The 21813-nt window shown below is 36.3% G+C and overlaps 1 protein-coding gene across 5 annotated transcripts in view; it reads left to right on the plus strand.

The window, feature by feature from the left end:
- The window catches only part of PIBF1 (progesterone immunomodulatory binding factor 1), a 175516-nt gene that overhangs the window by 42846 nt on the left and 110857 nt on the right, over positions 1 to 21813 (plus strand). For all 5 annotated transcript variants that reach the window (XR_011427823.1, XR_011427825.1, XR_011427824.1 and 2 more), the window contains exon 10: positions 8574 to 8672. Coding sequence is in view for 2 of the 5 variants with exons in the window: in XM_023621682.2 (XP_023477450.2) it covers positions 8574 to 8672 (99 nt within the window). In the remaining 3 variants the exon portion in view is untranslated. The remainder of the gene's footprint in view (positions 1 to 8573; positions 8673 to 21813) is intronic.

Raw genomic sequence — 21813 nt, forward strand, 5'->3', positions numbered from 1 at the left:
GAGGGAAGCTGGTAAAGTAGGACAGGGTCAGATTTTAAAAGGTCCTGTTGTCAATGGGGAGTTCTTGCAGGTTTTATAGTAGAAGAGTGACATGATATATTCCTTTTCTATGACTACGGTTGCAGTACACGGTGGATTACAGTTGAAGAGAGCCTAAGGCAGGGAGGTTGGTTAGGAGACTATTAGAAAGTTTAAGGGAAAATGAGAAGTGGAAAGAGAATAAGAGCTGAATTTAAAGAATATTTAGGTAGTAGAATTGGCAGGACCTGGTTATTGACAGGATGTGGACATCAGGAATGACTCCAGCTTTCCTTCTTCACTACAGTCTCAGAGAGATGGATGATCAGGCGTGGCCGTTACCTCAAGGGTGCAGACAAGATTTAGAAAGGAAGATAACAATTAATTCCTGATCTTTTACAAATATGGCAGCTCTGACCCAAAAGTACTTGTCTAAGGCCACACAGTATTACTAGAAACTTTTCTCTGCTGTGCCCTGGATATCACTCCTCTCAGCCCTTAAGCTGCTAAAGCCCCTCCTGCAGTCTTCTCTGTTTTCCCCAGAGTACTCTACAAATATTATCATTTTCTTTTTATACAATAAAAAATCTTGGGAAGCATTACTGTAATTATTGCGTCATTCTTTAACTGAATACCTTCATATTATTAATTTCAATTTTCATATTTAGGTAACATGCTAACAACAGCTACTGTTTATTGAGTGCCTATTATGCATCAAGCATTGTACTCAACACTTTACATACATTGTAGAGCCAATTAAATGGGACATTTTTTGAGGTCATAGGTATTAGTTTCCCCATTTTACAAATGAGGAAACTGAGACACTGAGAGAGTGTGCTTTGCCTATGATTACACACTTTAATTGGTAAAACGAGATACATCTGACTGTAAATGCAATGCAGACTCTCATTGTACTGGTCAAGGCTATGAAAATTGACAAAAGATTTCTTATCGAAAGTATAATTTTGGTGGTAATTTATTTAGAAAAGAAACTCTGTCTTTAAGAGAGTTTGCAAACCCACTCCACGCTTGAGGGGTGAATATGAATCATTATAACTTTGTAAAAGCATTTGTAATTTAGAAAATTAGTAAAGAAGCCTTTATTTTTCTATAAAATGGTACAATTTTTTGACAGGGTGTACCTCTCTGACACTGCTCTCCTAGGCCCAGGCTCTCCACTTGTAACTAGAGCTCGTCCCCTCTCTCCTGCTCTAGGACACAGCTCTAGCCATTCTCCCCTTTCTCTCCTCGATTGGCAGTTTTCCCCTTACTACCAGATAGTTCTCAGCAGTTCTCAGCTATGTGTAAATATGTTGTTTCTCCCATCTTTAAAAAGCCATTTTTATCTCCATTTTCTCTCTCTAGTCACCACCCCATTTCTTTGCTCCCATTTATGGCTAAATTCCTTCAAAGAGTTTTATATACTCACTCTTTAACCCTGTTTTTAAAAATCTACTAGCCAGCTTTTGCCGCTATACCATTCCAAGAAAGTTATTCTTCTCAAAGCCCCCACAGACCTTCATTTTGCCAAAAATCTAGTCATCGGGTTCTCAGTTCTTATCTTTCTTGACCTATCAGCAGTATTTAATGCGCTTCATCACTCCTTGCTCCCGGAAACACATTCTTTAACTGGCTGCCAGGATACCACGCTTTGACTTTGCCCTTCCTCACTGGCTCTACCTACTCACTCCCTTTCCTGGTCCTCCTCATCTCCTTGACATCTTTTGCAGTTGCCTAATAAGCACCTTACGTTTGATGTGTCCGGAAGCAAACTTCTGTCCCTGCAACCCTGCTCTGCCTTCAGTCTGATCTAACTCAAAGGCAACTCTTCTTACTCAGACCGAAACCTTGAAGTCATCTTCAGCCTCTTCTCTCTTTTTCACATTCCATATTCATCAAGACCTTTTGGTTGTGCCTTGAAAATTTATGATCTCTTATCACATCACAGATACTACCTTGGCCCAAGCTACCATTGTCTCTTGCTTTAATTCCGCAAGAGCCTCTTTTTTTTTTTTTTTTTTTTAAAGATTGGCACCTGAGCTAACAACTCTTGCCAATCTTCTTTTTTTTCCCCTCCCCAAATCCCCCCAGTACATAGTTGTATATTTTAGTTGTGGGTCCTTCTAGTTGTGGCATGTGGGACACCACCTCAGCGTGGCCTGATGAGCGGTGCCGTGTCCGCGCCCAGGATCCAAACCAGCGAAACCCTGGGCTGCCGAAGCGGAGCATGCAAACGTAACCACTTGGCCACCGGGCTGGCCCCCGCAAGAGTCTCTTAAGTGGTCCCTCAGCTCCCTTCCATGCCCTTGCCCACCTATTCTCAGCACAGTTCCTGTTAAATGGTAGGTCAAATTGGATCATTCCTCTGCTTGGATAAAAAGGCTCCCCATCTCATTCAGTAAAAGTTTAACTACTTATGATGGCCTGTGGTACTGTGTGATCAGTGCCCAATTACCCCTTCCTCATTTCACTTCTCTGTCCTAGTCACTTGCGTAGTCATACTGCCTCCTGTTCCTTTAGCTGTTAGGCATGTTCCCACCTCAGGTCCTTTGTATGTACAGTTCCCACTGCTTATCCCTCCACTCCTGGATACCCTAGAGCCCTGTTTCCTCACTTTCTCCAAGTCTTCAGATGTCACCTGCTCTCTGATGTCTTTCCTGACTACTCTGTTTAAACTTGTGAAATCCCCAGGCCCCCACGCCTGCTGCCCACTAGCCCCTTTTCTGTTTCAGTTTTCTCCAGAGCACTTAGAACCTACTCGCTTACTTTTGGTTTCTTTCCTCCTAGAACATAATCTGCGTGTGAGGAGGGATTTTTATCTGTTGTTCAGTTCTTGATTCTCATGTACCAGTGTCTAGTACATAGTAAGTGCTCAATAAATATTTGTTGAATAAAAGAATGAATTGATCCTACTTTTGAGACATCAGATGATTATAAGATTAGATGAAAACCTACGTAAGGATTTATAATGAGGTGGATTTGATCAAGACTGACCATGGTGACTGACATATAATAGTCAGTTAAGCATCAACCAGATTAACTTAGTTTCATTTTAGTATATTACATTTCATTCTATCAGCTACTTTTTAAAGCTGGACACATTAACAGATTTTAAATGAGTGTTTTGCATTTTGGTGCTTAAACTTTTCATAATTTTTTTAAACCATGATTTGGTTTAGATCTTTATCTACTTTAGGCCATTTTTACATTTGTAAAATGAAAAACACCTACTTAAGCACCAACTAAAACGAAGGAATAGCAAAGTGTAGTGTATTCAGTCAACAGTAATTTCAGAAAGTTTCTACTCTTAAAATGCATAGCTTCTCCCAAGAAATTGTTAAATAAAATTTCCACTTTGCTGTTTTTTCATGTCCTATTCATTCCCTTTCCAACTATCTATGTTAAGTAAAGGAAGAATTATCAGTCATTGATTATAAACAGCAGATAATCCACTTCCAACCCTTCTCTTTTTGTGCCATCAAATACATCAGATAAGGAAATGAGCCATTTTATTTTTTTGTCCAGGAAGAAGAATCTGAAGGTAGAAGTGATTAATTCAAATGCTTTCCCTATAAATAAGCTTGTCATATAAACAGCCTGTTTCAATCCCTTTTTGTTCCAACTGGAAAAAAATATATTCACTTTTTTTTTTTTTCTGGTGAGGAAGATCGACCTTGAGCTAACGTTTATTGCCAGTCTTCCTCTTTTTGCTTGAGGAAGATTGTCACTGAGCTCTAACATCTGTGCCAGTCTTCCTTTATTTTGTATGTGGGATGCTGTCACAACATGGCTTGATGAGCGGTGTATAGGTCCATGCCCAGGATCTGAACCCGTGAACCCTCAGCCACCAAAGCGGAGCTTGCAAACTTACCCACTGTGCTACTGGGCCGGCCCAAATATATTCACTTTTATTAACTGAAATATGTTTCTGTGAAAGCAGAAAGAGAATGGGCTGCTTAGTTGTGCTTGTTGAGCTCTGCTGACTATCATGTTTTTGTCACTATTTATTCTTGATAAATTTCAAGTTCTGAGGCATTAAGGATGATTATTCAGGCTAAGACATGCTCTTGGCTTTGTCAAATTCTGACTTGTTCCTATTAAAATTTCAAAGGTTCCTAAAGTTTTTCTCATTCTTCTAACATTTTTCTTACCACTTTTCAAGTATAAATTTAGATTTGGCCTATTAGTATCATGAAATTTATCTTGTAGTAGTAAGAAAATACATTCCTTCCTCTACAGAAGTTTGCTGTTATTGTATGTTCGGTCCTGAGGGTTGCAGGTTTCAGTTGTGAGATACTTTTGGATAAACTTATGGGTTTGAAGCCACCTCTGCACAAATACACTAGATTGCAGATGAAATACATCTATTTTATTATAATATTAAAATTCTTTTATTTAGAGAAATAATTAAGAACTTAACTTTTTAAGTTTCTTATTGGAATGTTATAATTTAAGTGACTATATCTCCCAGTGATTTGTCCACAGAAGTCCTGGTTTATGCCTGTTCCTCTGGCATAATTATTAATAGCACCCTCTTTCACTCTAAAAAGTGCCTCAAGTTGAAAAATACATTATTTGGGCACTAGTTATCATACTAGGGTACTCGCTTTACTTTTGAATTTTATGTAGGATTGATAAGATCTTTTCCCTTTCTGCCATCATTCCTCTCAACCTACCTCCCACACACAAATATAGAATGGATGGGAGAGATAAGTGTGTGTATATGGGGGATGGAGTTAATAGGAAGCAACATGAAAGAATCATGAAAAACAGTTTTGGAATCAAATACTGGCTTTCTAAAAGCATTTCTAAGGATGAAATATTTGAATTTCTGTATTTTAAAACATTTATTGTAATGTTAGCCAGTTGGCAAACTCCCAACATCATTCTCTGTAATTATAATTGCATTTAATTGTATACTCAGTTTGGACTTGGAAACTTTACCTTCATTAGCTTATGCATGCTGCAGATAGTTTCTATCAATTTCTCAAGTTTGTCTTTTGAAGAACATTTGAATTCTTGCTATTTCTTCTGTAATTGTATTTCTGTTAGGTTTTCTAGTGCATTTAACATTTAAAAATGGGTAACTTATTAGTTATACAGCAGTTGTGGTTTTATCTGTGGCAGGAATACAGTCCGTCTGGTGTTTTATCAAACCAATCTAAGTTTAAAAGACCATAAAAACAAGTGTATAATGAATTCACAGTTCTGTCAAGCTTTGTTTTTGCTTTAACATCTGTCTGTTCTATGTGACAATCATATAATATAAATCTCGTAATGACAGAATTTCCCAAGGAGAAAACTTCTGTGAAACAAAGGGATTCTTAAGAGAGGCAGCATGGTATGATGAGCATGGACTCTAGAAGCAGACAGTTTGGGTTCACATTTGGGCTCCATAGCTGACTTGCTGTTACCATAGGAAAATATTTAACTTCTCGTGTTTCAGTCTTCTCCTTTGTAAAATGGAGGTAATGATACAACCTACACTTTGTGGGGTTATTGTGAAGTTAAATAAGTTACTATATGTAAAGTGCCTAGAATAGTTCTAGCACATGGGAAGTACTCTGTGTTTGCTATTACTATTATTCTTGTCAGTAGAAGAGTAGTTCAGTTTATGTCTTCTAGAGTTAATTTGAAGCATTAAAAGTCAATTGATAATATTAAAGGAAGTATCTCTATCTTTATGTTAAAAGGAATTGTGTTGCTTCTTGTTGTAGTATGCATGTTGTGGGAAGGATATGAAAGGTCTGGTACCTGATAAAAAGAATGGGTTTACACAGAAATCTGTACCAGCAAACATGTATGAGAGGCCCAAATGATAGAAGCCTGAGCTTCCAGGACTTTCTCCCGTTCACTTCAGTTTTCTCTTTTTGAATTGCCTTTACTTGTTTGTTCTTCAGAGTCCAACTTAACTGCCTTCCCTTCATTCACTCACTTCTCTTCCTTCAGTTAAAAATAATCAACTCCTCTTTGTGCCGTAGAATTTTGTTTATGCCTTTATATAGCACTAATTATAGTTAGCTGGATGATGTAGATCATGGCATGTGAATGCACTAGTAGCCTCTAATCATCCCTCCTCATAAGCCCTGGTGTTAGTTTATTCTGGGTTTTATTTCATTCCCTGTGACTTGCTTTTATTGTTAAACTATTGCTAGCCATTTCTGAGTAGCAGTGGCTTCCAGGAATACTCTTAGTGTACACTGTGCCCGACCTCCACGTGTGGTGAGAAGTAGGAATGTGTCTCAGGTACCCATTACTGGAACCAGGCATTGTTGCCTTCTTTCCTTATGCCCATATTTCTAACGTCCATTGTTGTAGGAAAGGAAGTATAGTTAGAGACTGAAGCTTCCCTATCTACCAACTAAATAAGCATTCGTGATTAATTAGTACTGTAAATATGATCTCTTTGGAATTTTCATACTGAAGTAACTTATAGAATAATGAGGCTATATTTGAAAAATGAAAATTGCAACCGAGTTGTAATGATTTACTGACTAAAATATAAATCATCTAGGAATGAAAAATATATAAATGTTTAATATACTTTGATAATTTTATTCTATGTATAAAATTAAATTTTCATGTTTCAATTAGTTTGATAATAGAATATTTTTTGAAGGTAATTGCAATCAGGATGATATCAGAAAATAATGACATACCATTTTGTGATATCTGCTTTAAAATGCACTTCCACTTAAATAAAAGTATACCAAAGTTATTTTCTTTTTAATAAGAGTTATCTGTACTCCAGTTTTTAAAAAAATTATTGTATTTCTGGCTCATAAACCGTTTTCCTGATGAATCTCTATTGGTTGAAGTGTTTTAAAATTTCAAATTTGTTAATACCACCCTGCAAAAGATGACGGTGAGTACTGGCGCAGCAAGTATGACTGCTAAACATTTCTATCCAATAGTTCTTAGGTAAATTTATTCAAACTGTGGGGGTTTTCATGACTCCCTACTGACATTCTCCATGAATAATAAAAAGCAAATTCTAAAATCCAGTCCAGTTCTTTATGGGAAATAGGATGATATAAAAAACACTTGCTTTGGAGTAAGACAGAGCTGGGCTCAAATTGTGACTTTAACACTTAGGCTGTGTGACTTGGGGCTAGGTACTTAAGCTCTCTAAACTTCAATTTCCTCATCTATAAAATAGATTAAAGTGCAACAGAAGGGATTTATAGGGATTAGTGAGCAAAATCGTTTATGTTACACCCTTTATTTATGTTCTAACTCTGTTAGAGAAGAGAATTAAAAAGAAAATAGATTGAAAGAAGCTTACTGTTGGTATTTTTCTTTTTTGTGTATTTTTTTAGTCTTTTTTTGAGGAAGATTAGCCCTGACCTAACATGCACCCTCCAATCCTCCTCTTTTTGCTGAGGAAGATTGGCCCTGAGCTATCGCCTGTGCCCATCTTCTTCTGTTTTATGTGGGACGCCTGCCACAGCATGGCTTGATAAGCAGCGCATAGGTCCACACCTGGGATCCAAACCAGAGAACCCCCCCCCGGCTGCCAAAGCAGAGAGCATGCACACTTAACTGCTTCACCACCGGGCCACCCCCTGTTTCTTGATCCAAACTTCCCCTTTGATTAAAAAACAAGATTTGATTTTGGAAGGCTCGTTTCTGGCTGTTTCATCTCCTAATACTCACTGTTGTTACCTTCCATCTTTTGGACATTCCCCTTAACTGTCACTGAATATATCTTTCTGTCAATTTCAGTTTCAGCTATCAGCACTGAAAGTGGTGAGTTGTCTATACTCTGCCTGCATTTCCTTGAGCCCTACATGAATATTGCCCTTCATCTCAGCTCTGCTTCAGTTAGCTGCTCCAGTGATCACACCCTGGATCTTGTTATCAACCGAAATTCTATCACTGAAAGTGTTATTCTACCTCCAAATCACCATTCTCCAACAGCAGTCTCCAGTCTTCCGTCTTGCTTGTAGAACTCATTTCACTTATCTGTTTGTCATCTTCTTAAGACTTTGTGTCCTTTGTTCCTTCTACTCTGTCCTAATCTATCAGCCCTTCTGGGTTCCCTTCTCTTCCCTTCCTCTACAAGTGATATCCCAAGGTCCGTTATTTCAGCTGTTCTCTTCCTCGTATCCCAAACTTCATTCCCATTTTGATGCTTGTGATCTCTATATTATATCTTTCACTTAAAGTGTTTCATAGAACATTTATTAACTTCTCAAAACCTTGGTTTTCTTGTGGATAATATGTGAGTAATTGTACCTACCTCATTAGATTATGATAAGGATTAAACAAGTTACAGTATATGCAAACTGTTCAGCCTGCCTTTAACCCATGTAGAGAAAAGTTGTGGAGAAAGGTAACACTTAGAGAGAGACCATTTTTGCACCTGCCCTGATAATGCTGCTACAGAAACTCACCAAGCTAGGCAGATTCATATAGTATTCACTTTGGGTTACCAACCTCTAGTGGCTCCTTAAGATTGTCATATAGTTCAACTCCAAACAAGCCCATTTATGAATCCTTAAAAGATGGATACTTATGTATTTGGAATAACTGAATGTATGTTTAAATTTTAGAAATCTCCGAGAAGCAAGGGATAATGCCATGGCTGAAAAGGACCGAGCAGTGATGGCTGAAAAAGATGCTTTAGAAAAACATTATCAACTCTTAGACAGGTAAGCATCCTGAAAATAGAAATGTTAAAACTCTTCAGTTTTTGTCTCTGTTACTTTTTCTTTCAGAAAATATATTTCTTGTTTTTTGGGGTGTTTTTGAGGAAGATTAGCCCTGAGCTAACATCTGCCACCAATTCTCCTCTTTTTGCTGAGGAAGCTTGGCTCTGAGCTAACATCCGTGCCGATCTTCCTCTGTTTTATATGTGGGATGTCTGCCACAGCATGGCTTGATAAGAGGTGCATATGTCCTCACCCAGGATCCAAACTGGTGAACTCCGGACTGCCAAAGCAGAACGTGCGAACTTAACCGCTGTGCCGTCAGGCCAGCCCCTGTGTTTTTAACAGGAGTATAATTTTCATTTCAATTCAAGTCTAATTTCATGCATTATTTTTGTCCTATGTAATTGTTGCATATATTGAAACAAGATACAGAACAATTCAGTCACCCTACAGAGTTTCCATATACCCCTTTATCAGTCTCAACCACTACACCTCAAGAGGCAAACGCTTTCTAGTTTCTGTCACCATTGCTTAGTTTTGCTCTTCCTGGCCTAAAAATAAATGGAATCCTACAGTATATACTCTTTTGTGTCTAGCTTCTCTCACTCAGTGTTATATTTTCGTCCATTTTTGTTATTGTATCAGTAGTTCATTCCTTCCTATTGCTGAGTGTGAATAGACCACGGTTTGTTTATTCATTCACCTGTCGATGGACATTTAGGTTGTTTCCACTTTGGAGCTATCGTGAATAAAGCTGCTGTGAACATTTTTATACAAGTCTTCTTGTGGGCATATGTTTTTATTTCTCTTGGATAAATACCCAGGGGTGGAATTGCTAATCATAGGGTAGATGAATCTTTTACTTTAAAAGAACCTACCGAACTTAACTGCCAAGTGGCTGTACCATTGTACACTCCACAGTTCCTTTTTTAAAAATCTCTGTGTTCTAGTTCATGTGTGTTGGAGGGAGGGGAAGAAAGAGAATGATTAGTCTTTAATTTATCAATAGAAAAGGGTATTTAATAGCCTAGTTAAAAGGAAAATCACTGATGAGTGTTAAGGTAAATATCATTACCTCATTGAACACTGAATTCTCAGTGGTTCCTCTACATGCAGAGCAAACAAAGCCATTTTTTTCCCCCAACTTTCTTTTAAAATAATTTCGGGCAGAAAAGTTGCTAAAATAGTACAGAAAGTTTCCATACCTTTCACATACTGATAAGCTTTGAAAATAAGCTCAGTGGGTTTTTTAATTATTAAATGAAGACTTCAGATTAATTTGTGATTTAAGCAATACACGAAACTAAAAATTGAGTTGTCTTCATATAATTAACCTGTTAATCTTTTAGAATGTTAGAATCTTTTAGAATGGCTCAAATTGTCATGGTTTTGAATTTACGTCAACTTTGTAAACTTGACTCATGGAGGAATTTTAATAAATATAATATTAAAGAAACTTTTCCTATAATGTAAAAGTATGTCTAATTCCAAAAATTTTAATATAAAATAAATTCATAAATCAGCTATTTTTATTGGAGTGCTGTTACAACGTATCTTAAAATTATCTGTTATTAGGTTTAACCCTCTCATTTATAAATCTATATGATGTCCACTAAAGATTTACTTGGCTTGAGGGCCAGCGCGGTGGCGCAGCAGTTAAGTTTGCCCGTTCCGCTTTGGCAGCCCGGGGTTTGCCAGTTCGGATCCCAGGTGCGGACATGGCACCACTCAGCAAGCTATGCTGTGGTAAGCGTCCTACATATAAAGTAGAAGAAGATGGGCACGGATGCTAGCTCAGGGCCAGCCTTCCTCAGCAAAAAGAGGAGGATTGGCAGCAGTTAGCTCAGGGCTAATCTTCTTCTTCAAAAAAAAAAAAGATTTACTTGGCTTTTTGTTGATTTTTTTTAATGTGATATATTTAGTAATGACTCCAGAATAATATTTATGAACAAACTAACAAGCTTTAAAAGAAAGCATAAGATTTTAGCTAGTAAACCAGAACTTATATTCAGGCAGAATTTCATAACTTGGTAGCTTTTGTATGTTTTTGTGAATTTAGAAGAGAATAGTACATCTGATCTTAAAATTGGCTAATTTATATTTATACTAAGCTCTGTAATATCCTAAACTCTGACACATAAAATCCTTTTTGTCCTACTTGTCCATACACTAGCAACTGGTATTTATTCTAAAGGCTGTGGGATGCTTTAATATCTAAAAGTATCTTCTGCATTATTGAGACTTCAGTCATTTAATGTTTGTATATATTTTGCACATAGGTAGTATTATAGAAATGTTTTCTATTATAGAATAATTTGTTCAATTAGTTATGTTATTTAGCTTTGCTAAGTGATTTCTTCTTTTTCTTTTGTCTTTTTTTTTTTTTTTTTTTTTGCTGAGGAAGATTTGCCGTGAGCTGACTTCCACTGCCAATCTTCCTCTTTTTTTGCTTGAGGAAGATCGTGCCTGAGCTAACCTCTGTCCCAATCTTCCTCTGTTTTGTATGTGGGTTGCCACCACAGCATAGCTGACGAGTGATGTAGATTTGCTCCAGGATCCGAACCCTTGAACCTGGGCCACCAAAGTGGAGCACACTGAACTTAACCACCATGCCACAAGGCCAGCCTCCTACTAAATGAATTTTTGCTATTCAGAAGGTGATGATATTTTTCAGGGGCTGGCCCGGTGGTGTAGAGGTTAAGTTCACGCACTCCATTTCAGCAGCCCGGGGTTCACGGGTTCAGATCCCAGGCACAGACCCACACACCGCTCAGCAAGCCTTGCTGTGGAGGCATTCCAGATACAATACAGAGGAAGATTGGCGCAGATGTTAGCTCAGGCACAATCTTCCTCAAGCAATAAAAAGGGGGGAGGATTGGCAGCAGATGTTAGTTCAAGGCCAGTCTTCCTCACAAAAGAACAAAAGTTGATGATAGTCAGCAGCAGACCACATGTACAGCAGTGGTCCCATAAGATTACCATATAGCCTAAGTTTATGTAGTAGACTGTACCATCTAGGTTTGTGTAAGTACCCTCTGTGATGTTCGCACAATGACGAAACCACCTAACGACATATTTCTCAGAACGTATCCGGTCATTAAGCACTGTATGACTGTATATTGAGTACACTGGAACAGATCATTTTTAAACTACCAGATGAGAGGAAGTTTATTTATTCTTAATTCCTTGAAGTGGTAGTAAAACCTTGGTTATTCAGAGCGTCATTTCCAGCCAAACCTAAATATTTATGATAATTTTAAAATCAAGACGAAGGAAAAGTGTTTCTCAACATACTGGAAATAACCCATGAGCAGCAAAAAGTGTTAATGCCCAGAACTTCAAAGGACGTTACAGGATTTCTTGCACAAATGAATGAGAATAATATCTGGGAATCTAAAACTCAAAATAAGCTTGGAGTTTAACAAAATGCTTAAAACACCTGAGGGTACTTTTCTGTTTTTTGAACTATAACTCCTTGCTTAAAGTTGTAATGTTGCTAGATGACTTCAAAAAAGTAGGATTCTGGATATCTCCACAGTTTAATTCTTCCTTAGTTAATATCTTATAAACTCAATACAATTCATGTCAAAAATTTCAAAAAACTTTTTAGTGAAATCTGACAAACTGACTCTAAAATTTTGTTCTTTGAATTCCTGTGGCTATTCTTGTACCTGTTTTACAATATAGTATGTTTTATGTTTGTGTATATTTGCTTATGTATGTATAAACGCTATTGCTTGTGGAACCAGAAATTAGGTGGCTGGGAGACAGATGTTGGATGTAGATTTTTTACAATATATCCTTTTGTGCTTTTTAAATATTGAAACTTCTGAGTGTGTTTCTTATTTTTGTTAAGTGTTTTTAATTAAATGCAAATACAGAATCCTTCTAAGAATACTCATATATGAGTTCCAAGTCTTAATAACTGAGAAACCCTGGAGATTAAATCCTTTAACACTCCTCTTGGACAATGGAAGTAAATAAAAGGAGTGAACAAATAGCATCGATTCTCATGACTGTTAAGAACAGATTAGTAGATCTGTTACACATGCTATTTTGATAGTTCATAATAAATTTTGGCATAATGATTTGATGCAATCTTGTGTAAACTTTAAGCAAGTTACTTAATTTTTATGAAACTTAATTTTTTCCTTCTCAGATAAGGATGACAATTCCAACCTTTCAGAGTTGTTTTTGGGCCTACATATTATAAGTGTTTGGCTTAGATTATGCTCAGTAAGCAGTCATACTTGTAGTGGTTTTTAAGATTGTTATCAGAGGAAGCAAGTATGACCAAGAGTTGGGGGGGGCGGGGTTCTCTAAGAATAAATCAAAGCAGACTACATTTCCATCTCTAATAGGAATGTTACACTGGGAAAGCAGAGAAATGAAGTTAGTGTACAAGTGATTTGCCAAGACTTTCCATGGTATCCTTTTAAACAAGATGGGAAAAATAGGGGCACAATTCAAGGTTAGGTAAATGGATTAGGAACTGTTGAAGGACTTTACCCAAATGTTTTTTAGAGAATCATTAATAATCAAGAGAGAGGTTTATGATGGCCATCTTTATGCTTTGTAGTCTTATATTACTGCATTTAGTACTATATTTCTACATTTTTATCAGTGATTTGGGTAAAAGTAAAAACACTTTATATAATAAAACAAAGAAGAATAACAAATTGAATTACAGATTGAGGCTCCAGATAGGTCTTTTCAGGCAGAATTAATGAACTGAATGAAATTTAAGGAATAAATATAAGATCACACACGTGGGTCCAGAGAACCTATGCTGTTAGTATAGGTTTAGAATTGAAATGCAAAAACAACTTGGAAGATTTCAATATGGAAATATTATCCTACAGCAATAGAAGTTATATCTGCACTGTGGTCACTGGTTATCTCAGCTATAGAATCATGTTGAAATCTGGGCAGCCAAGCTTTAAAACCAGGGTCTTAGGAAAATGACCAGTACTGTAGAAAGATTTAAAAAATGTCCTATTAGTGCTAGTTTATAAACTGTCCACACATAGTTGAAGGGTTCTCATATGAACAAGCTGGTTTTCCCACTTGGTAAGACCTAAAGTAGTAGAATTGGGACCACTGGGTAAACATTACAATAAAGAGTAAAGATAAACTTTCTAATAGGGCTTTTCAGAATGCCTTAGCATCTAATATATTCTCCATCAGTAGAAGTGTTCAGGCATCAGCTGGCCAGGCACTCAGTGGGAAGATGCTTGTAAGGATTGAAGCATTAAGTGGGTAGCTTGAGAGTGTGAAGTTCCTTTTGATCCTGAAATTATCCGTGACAACAGCTCAAAAGAGTTAATGTACTGGTTAAGTTACCGTGCAAAAGGAATGGTGAACCCAAGCTGTTTTTAGAGTATTATTTTTAAAATCTCTGCATTTCACTTTTCTTTTGTTTTTTCAAAATAAAAACCTAGTGCTTAGGACTATTATTTGAAAAGGACATTATGTACTTTTTAAATATCCACTGAAATTCTTTTGAATGTAGATTGCCCAGGAATAGTTGAATTCATATTTTGAGAATGTCATGTATATCTTTTGTGTATAGTGAAACTCAAGGAAAAATATTTGTTTTGTTTTTTTTGTTGTTTTTTTTTTTTTTTGGAGGAAGATTAGCCCTCAGCTAACTACTGCCAGTCCTCCTCTTTTTGCTGAGGAAGCCTGGCTCTGAGCTAACATCCGTGCCCATCTTCCTCTAGTTTATACGTGGGACGCCTACCACAGCATGGCTGCCAAGCAGTGCCATGTCCGCACCCGGGATCCGAACCAGCGAACCCCGGGCCGCCGAGAAGCGGAACGTGCGAACTTAACCGCTGCGCCACCGGGCCGGCCCCTTGTTTTGTTTTTTAGATGTGGAATTTTTAATACTCAAATGTGATTCTGGCTTCCTTTGTATCAAAATCGGAATAAACAAATGTGTTTCGCTCTTTCCATGGATTGTAATTTCCCTGAATCATGCTTAAGTAAAGCCTCAGGCATGTCTGTACACAGTTTTCTAGTCAGGTATAATTAGTCTCAGCTTTTTCATTTAGGTTAAAACTTTTTCTATATCAAATGCCTTGTTTAATGGTTAAACAAGATGTGTTGTTATGAAGAAAAATATAAGGAAGTAGTATGCCACTTTCAAACATGAATGGAAAAGGCTTTTTAACTCAAGGGCTTTAATTTTCTACAAAAAAGTGGATGTTTCTCAGGCATATAAAAGGCCTGTGTATGTCTCAATTCAAATTCAACAGTTTGATAATCAGTAACAAATACTCAGCTTTCATAAACATGAACAGTTACTGTGTCATGTTCTGTTGCTTTGAATCTCTGCACGCACTCTGAGGATTCTTTCTGCCAAAAAGGGAGGTTTTAAACTCAATCAGTGTAAATGGTAGAATAAGTTGAATACACTGTTACATCTGCGGGATCCTACATGAGAGGCCTGTGTTTGAAACTAAAGTGTAAGTTTGCAATCCAGAATTAATTTTAATAGTATTTTTTTCAGTTACACTTGTTTTACTTGTTTTTAAAACTATGTATTTCATATTTTGAAATATATTTGTAATAGTTTTCAGTTTGTATTTTTAAGTGGATATTACTCGAAATTATGTTTTCAACCCTACAGCTTCTCTGATAATAGTAAGATTTTGTCCTCATTTTTTAATTAGAAGACAAATGTGAGCAGGATTAAGAGATCAGGTGAGGAGAGTAAGTGATTTTTATGTCATACTGAGCTAGTTTAAATCTTCATGTGGAAGCCAACTGTCCTAAATTGTGCTTTATCTCCAAGAAGAGGAGTTTTGACACACTTTTTCTGCTTTTTATCATATTCTTATATTGTTTTATCTTTGTTTATCTGTCTTTTAATCTATTCCTGGCTTCTTGAGCAGGCAAGTAAGTGTTTGTGTCGTTTCCAATATAAACTTAAGGAACTAAGGGGGGTTGAGATTTGAAATAAAAGCTATAGTGTTGTACTTAAATTTTGTGTTATTTAGAAAACTCTGTGATAATTTTATTCATATTCTTAGTTTTCATGGTTACATCAAGTAATTGACATCATAATTATTATTATTTGAATGCAGAAATTCCTAATTCTCAAGCCTATATCAAGTTACTCTTATTATACTTCTTTGTGAAAGAAAGACTATACAATAAATTCGTACTTTTTAAAGGAAATTTTTTAGTACCTGAATATTTTTTGTTTGATAATTTGCAAAATATTCTCATTAAAGGACCACTCTAATGATTCTCCGGAATTTATAAAATTATCTTTTCTTTCTTACTTGATTTCTCTTATTCCTTGCAGTATTCTATTTGCCCATAGGTTTGCTTTGTTTATATTAAAATAGTCTAGCCCCATGTTATTCTAAAATTTTTTCTTTGCTTTTAAGCTGCTTTCTGTCTGAGAGATACTTGTCAACTTGCAATAAATTATATCTCAAGCTGTACTCATTACATCCCAAGTTACCGCAAGTGATTCTATGCCTTTCTCAGTAAAGGCTTTGGAATTAGTGGTAATATAGTGTACATGAAAGCATTAAGAAGTTTTTATTGCTGAGATGAAAAATATGTGTTCCCTTTCAGTCTAGATATAAAGATCTGAAAGGAACTGATAAGAAACTGCCACATTCAGATCACAATGTATGAATTTTATTTTATGCCACCTCTCATCTATCTTCTTTCTTCTTTATTCGGTATTAGTCTGATCTGAAATTCCTTGTCCCACCAGAAACAATGGCCCAGAGAGTCTTTTAACCATTCGTGGATAATTTATTGCTTGTAATTGAGCTTAAATAGTACTGGTTCTATTCTCCTCCCTACCTATTCTCCTACCTATTCTCCTCCACCTCAGAAGAACATGTCTTGAATGTTTTTGTGCAACAAGTCAAAATGCGCACACACACACAGCAATTTGACATTGTTTGCTGTCTGTCTTTTTTCTTAAAGAAGGACTTGAGAGGCTTCTGTGGTCAGAAAGGATGTTTACTCTGTATCAGGAGAATTAATGATGGATGCCAGTGTTGTTAACCTGAATTTCTGTGGGACAGAACATCTTTGTACAGAAATGAACTAGAATTATCAGCTTATTTTGTTGGTTAAGTGGAACAGTTCGTATAGAGAAATGCTGTTTCCTTCCATACCCACTGACATAAACCTCTTTTCTCCTCAATCCAGAATAACTCTGAATGGCCATCACTTTCAGGGGATGGATTCTCTCTTTACCTTATAAAATCACAACTGTGCTCTAGCATTTTGTCTTGGTCCATATTCTTCTTTAACTTCTTATTTCAAATTTCATATGTGTACAAATTTCATATGGTACAAAGAACTCCTGTATATCTTTTATCCAGATTCACCCCTTTTTAACATTTTTTATGTTCGTTTTATCATTCTTATTCTCTCCCCCCTCCCCACTTATACACACACACACACACGTTATTTTTTTTAATAGTTTAATAGATGAAATGCACTATGTACTTTTACCTCTTCACAGTTTATTTCCTAGGAATAAGAATATTCTCTTATGTAACCACAGTACACATACCAAATTCAGGACAACATTGATAGCAATACTTTCGCTCATTTTTGTCAGTTGTCCTAATAAATATCTTTTCAGAGCAGTTTTTTTTTCTGGCAAAGGATCCAGTCGAGAATCATGCATATTAACTTTTAGTTATCTTCAGTCTCCTTTAACCTGAAACAGTTCTTCAGTTTTTCTTTTCATGACATTTGATCCTTTTTCTTTTAATTTTCTATCTATCGTCCTTCTAGGGTCTCATCTTCTACTCAACTTCAACTGTTACTTCAGGAAATGACCCACAATATTTTTAAACTCAAAGCATACCTCTTCTTATGTCTCGTAAACTCAGATTTCTGGCTACCTGATTGACATTTTTATCTGTATGTCTTTCTGAAACGTTAAACTCAGTATTTTTGAAACAAATTCAGCTTCCTCCCACATTCACCCCTCCCAAAAGAAAAAGTTACTTCGACTGACTTTGCTTCTGTAAATCGCACCATCTTTTTTAAGCCATTTCTGTTTTAATCTTTAGAATAATAATTCTTTCCTCTTGCTCGTATGTGTAATCACTTGTCACATTTCATATACTCTACCCCTGTCGTATCTCTAAAATCCTCTTCACTCCTGTTGCCATCTTCCTAGATCAGCTTCTTATTACTTTTTAACTGGTGTCATGATGTAATTGTGTACAATAACCTCTTAAGTGGTTGCTACATCTCTCCCCACTCAGTTAATCCTCTTGCCCAGACCTGTTCTTCCTCTCGTAGTTTTGCATTCTGACTAACATCATCATTTGCCCAGGCACTTAAACAAGAAAGCTGATGATTCATAGCTACTTTTTTTCCCCTTACTCCGCTTCGCATTTATTCAACCAACAAATATTTATTGGTACCTACCATGTGCCAGTCACTGTGCTAGGTGCTAGTATACGTTAGTAAATAAACTGGAGATTGCCTCTGCTGAGAGTCAATTGAGGGAGACAGAAAATAAACAGATACATAATTATTACAATTACTTGCTATAAACTAGGTGGTGTGAGGAATAATAATGTCTCGGGCAGGGTATACCATGGTAGGATAGTCAAGAAAGGCCTCTCTGACACTTTAGCTAAGCCTATACCATGTTGATTCTAATTTCTAAATATATCTCATTTCCCTCCTCTTAATCCCAGGTGCCACTGCTTTCGTTAAGCCTTTATTTTCCCTTGTCTAAACTATTTATAATAGTCTCTGAAGTCTTTTCTTTCAATTTAGTCTTCTGTATTTTCATCACTCATTCTTCCAGGGTAATTGTTCTAAAACTGAGAACCCTGATCGTGTCATTCAACAGAATGGCATCCACACTGCACAGCTTAGCATTTAAGGTCATTCACAGACTCCCTGCCTATCATTCCAGACTCAGATCTTTCTTTTGATTCTCCCCTTTATACTCAAGACAAATTGATCCCTTATAGTTCTCTAAATATATGATATTTCCTCTCTCACCCCTGGATATATGTTCTTTGCTAGGAATAACCTTTTCTCTTCCCTTGCTTGTGTATCTTACCATTTATCTACTAGGTAAATGTCCATTCATGGTAAGACTGAACTTAGTGATCACTTACTGTATCTTATTTTTCTTTGATGTGATTTAGATTCTCAACCAGGAGTGATGGGGTTTGGGATAAAGCAAACTGAGTGGCTGTAAAACAGATAAAATATACAGAGAAAAATGCTTCCTACCACATGGGTTGAATGGCATTGTTTAAAATCTGAGGGGTTAGGATGAAACTTTTAATCTAAACTGAATTTTCATCAAAATGACTAACTCTCCCAGAAAGAGGGAAATAAATACAAAATATGAGACGCAGCAACACTTATAAACTTCCAATCTGGTAAACTTGACCATGGGTACAGGAGTTTAGAAAAAACACAAAGATAAGCTTCCAGACTGACTTCTTACAATTCCAGGTTTCTTTCCTCGTTTAAGCAAGGAAATTGCTGAGCAGATAATATTTTCTTAGTCTTCCAGTTCATTGGAGAGTGGGACAGTCCCCAAATAATGTCTCATTAAACAGAAAAGGGGCAAAATGAAGGCTTGGCTAGAACTGCCCTCGTTCAAAGATTAATAAGTGATTAAGGGTCAGAGAAGACAAGTATGGGACATATGTAAATATTGTCTTAAATGGAGGGAGACAGCAAGAGTAATATAAAAGCTATGAAAGATAAAGAGAACGTTTTGAAGTATCTACTCTAGGAATCTAAGAAGAAGACTATAGATTATAAGTTATTCACAACTAAGAAAATTTGAGAAAGCATAGACTTTTTGAAACCAGAGATATGGAAGTAGAATAAAATGGAAGGAAACTGGCAACGTTCAGGAGAAAAGTTACCTAGAAAAATGATGTACTTAAAAAAGAATTAAAGAGAAAGGTCAAAAGGTCCAGAAAACTGAATTGGCAACTTGACGGGGGGAGGTTTAAAAGCAGAAGCAAACCAAAAAAAAAAAATGGACAAAATGATGAAAACAATTAGAGAGGAGATAATAGACATGGAGAACAGACAACATATATCCACATTCAAAATATTAGTGTGCCGGGGAAGAAAACAAGAAAATGGAAGAGGAATAGATATTTAGAGATACAGTGGAAGGAAATTTCTGAAATAAGGAATCTGCAGTTTAGCAGAACTAACGACATTCTGGGGTGGTGGGTCAGGATGGGAAAGAGCAATGTAATAAATCCAAGTGAAGTTATTAAATATGAGCATTAAAGGAACAGTATTAGAAGCATTTCGGCTGAATGAGTGAGTCATTTTCTAAGGAAAAAATAAATCAGGCTGAGCTCAAGTTTCTCATCCACAACTTATACTTTGTTCACTCAGCGGTCTTTACTAACCACCTGCTTTGTGCCATGCGCTTCCTCCGCACTGTGATTGAGGGTTTAATAAGATGAAAGGATCTCTGTCTCAGTGGAACTCACATTTCTATGGCATAAATCAGAAAATATACGAATAACAAAATAAGATAATTTTAGATAGTAACAATTATTTGAAAGATATAAAACGCAGTGTGATTCAGGGAAGTGAGGTTATCTGAAGGGTGACATTTTTTGCATCCTGAGTGATGAGAAGGGACTAGTCATGTGAGGACTGAGGAAGCCTGTTACCCATGTGACATTCCTGAATAACCTACTTGAAATTGTAACCTCACCAACTAAAGAAAGAATCAAAGAACTTGTGAATTGAGATGTCAAGGTGTAAAAGAACTGGCAAAGAATAGTTAATGTAAAATTACATCTTAATAACTGTTGTCATTCTGGTTACAAAACACCTTGTAATCATGATTGTTAAGGGGAAATTATAACATAAAAATAATAATTTAACATAAGTAGAGGCAAAAATAGCAACTTTTGACTAAAATTAGAGAATTAATGGTAGCAGGAAATACTGTATATATAATATATATAATATTGTGTAATTATAATTACCTCAAACTTCATAAGAATCAGTAGTTTTATCAGGAAATATATATTTAAGCATATCACTTAAAGTCATGAATGAAGCCATTAATTAAACTAAAAACAGACAATATACTTTGCATATTACCAGAGGATGGGGGGGAAAAAAGCATAGATCTTATAGCAAAAGATAGATAACAAAGCAAACAGCAAAGAAGCAAAAAACAGAAAATATAAATTAAGATGGCAGAAGAGTGAATTTATCTTTTCTGACAATGGTTGTGAATGTGATGAACTCACTATATATATAGGAAATAAATACAACTTGGGTCAAAAATAAAACTATATTGTCACATCAATAAGTGATTTGAGATGTTTAAAAATGGAAAAGATAAGAAGGCAAAAATAACATAGGATCTAAAACTATTCTGCAATAAATAGTTTATTAAAATTTTTTAAAAATAGTAATTCAGGATCTTTAGAATCCCTCTGTAAAACAGAGTGTACACAATGAAGATATGCTCAGGAGTGTTTATGTGTCAGATTTCCCAGAGGGAAAGTGCTTATTGTCCCACTTTGGGTTACATGCCCATGCCCAGACTGCTCAGTTGTCTCCAGAGGTGGTTTAAAACATGCTTTGGGGGTAGGAATAGTTTAGCAAATAAAATTCCTAGATAAAGGGGTGCTGAACAGATACTACAACGATTTGTCTACTGTAGTTCCTGATCAGTAAATAATTGATGAAATAAGGAAACAAAGCTCAGAAAACATAAACAAACTGGAATCATTTTGTTAATTCATAAGCACTTTTTTTTAAAATTCAGCTTATTAAGGCCACATTAAAGTTATGATCAAAGATATATTTGAATGTGTGGCTCATTAATTACCTTAGAGAAACTATATTGGTAGTGAGATCAAGAATTCAGGTTCAGGGGCGGGCCCGGTGGCGCAGCGGTTAACTGCGCACGTTCTGCTTCAGTGGCCCGGGGTTTCCTGATTCGGATCCCGGGTGCGAACATGGCATCGCTCGGCAAGCCGTGCTGTGGTAGGCGTCCCACGTATAAAGTAGAGGAAAATGGCCACAGATGTTAGCTCAGGGCCAGTCTTCCTTGGCAAAAAAAGGAAGATTGGCAGCAGATGTTAGCTCAGGGCTGATCTTCCTAAAAAAAAAAAAA

The sequence above is a fragment of the Equus caballus genome, chromosome 17 (genome assembly GCF_041296265.1).
Source record: "Equus caballus isolate H_3958 breed thoroughbred chromosome 17, TB-T2T, whole genome shotgun sequence".
Classification (NCBI taxonomy): Eukaryota; Metazoa; Chordata; class Mammalia; order Perissodactyla; family Equidae; genus Equus; species Equus caballus.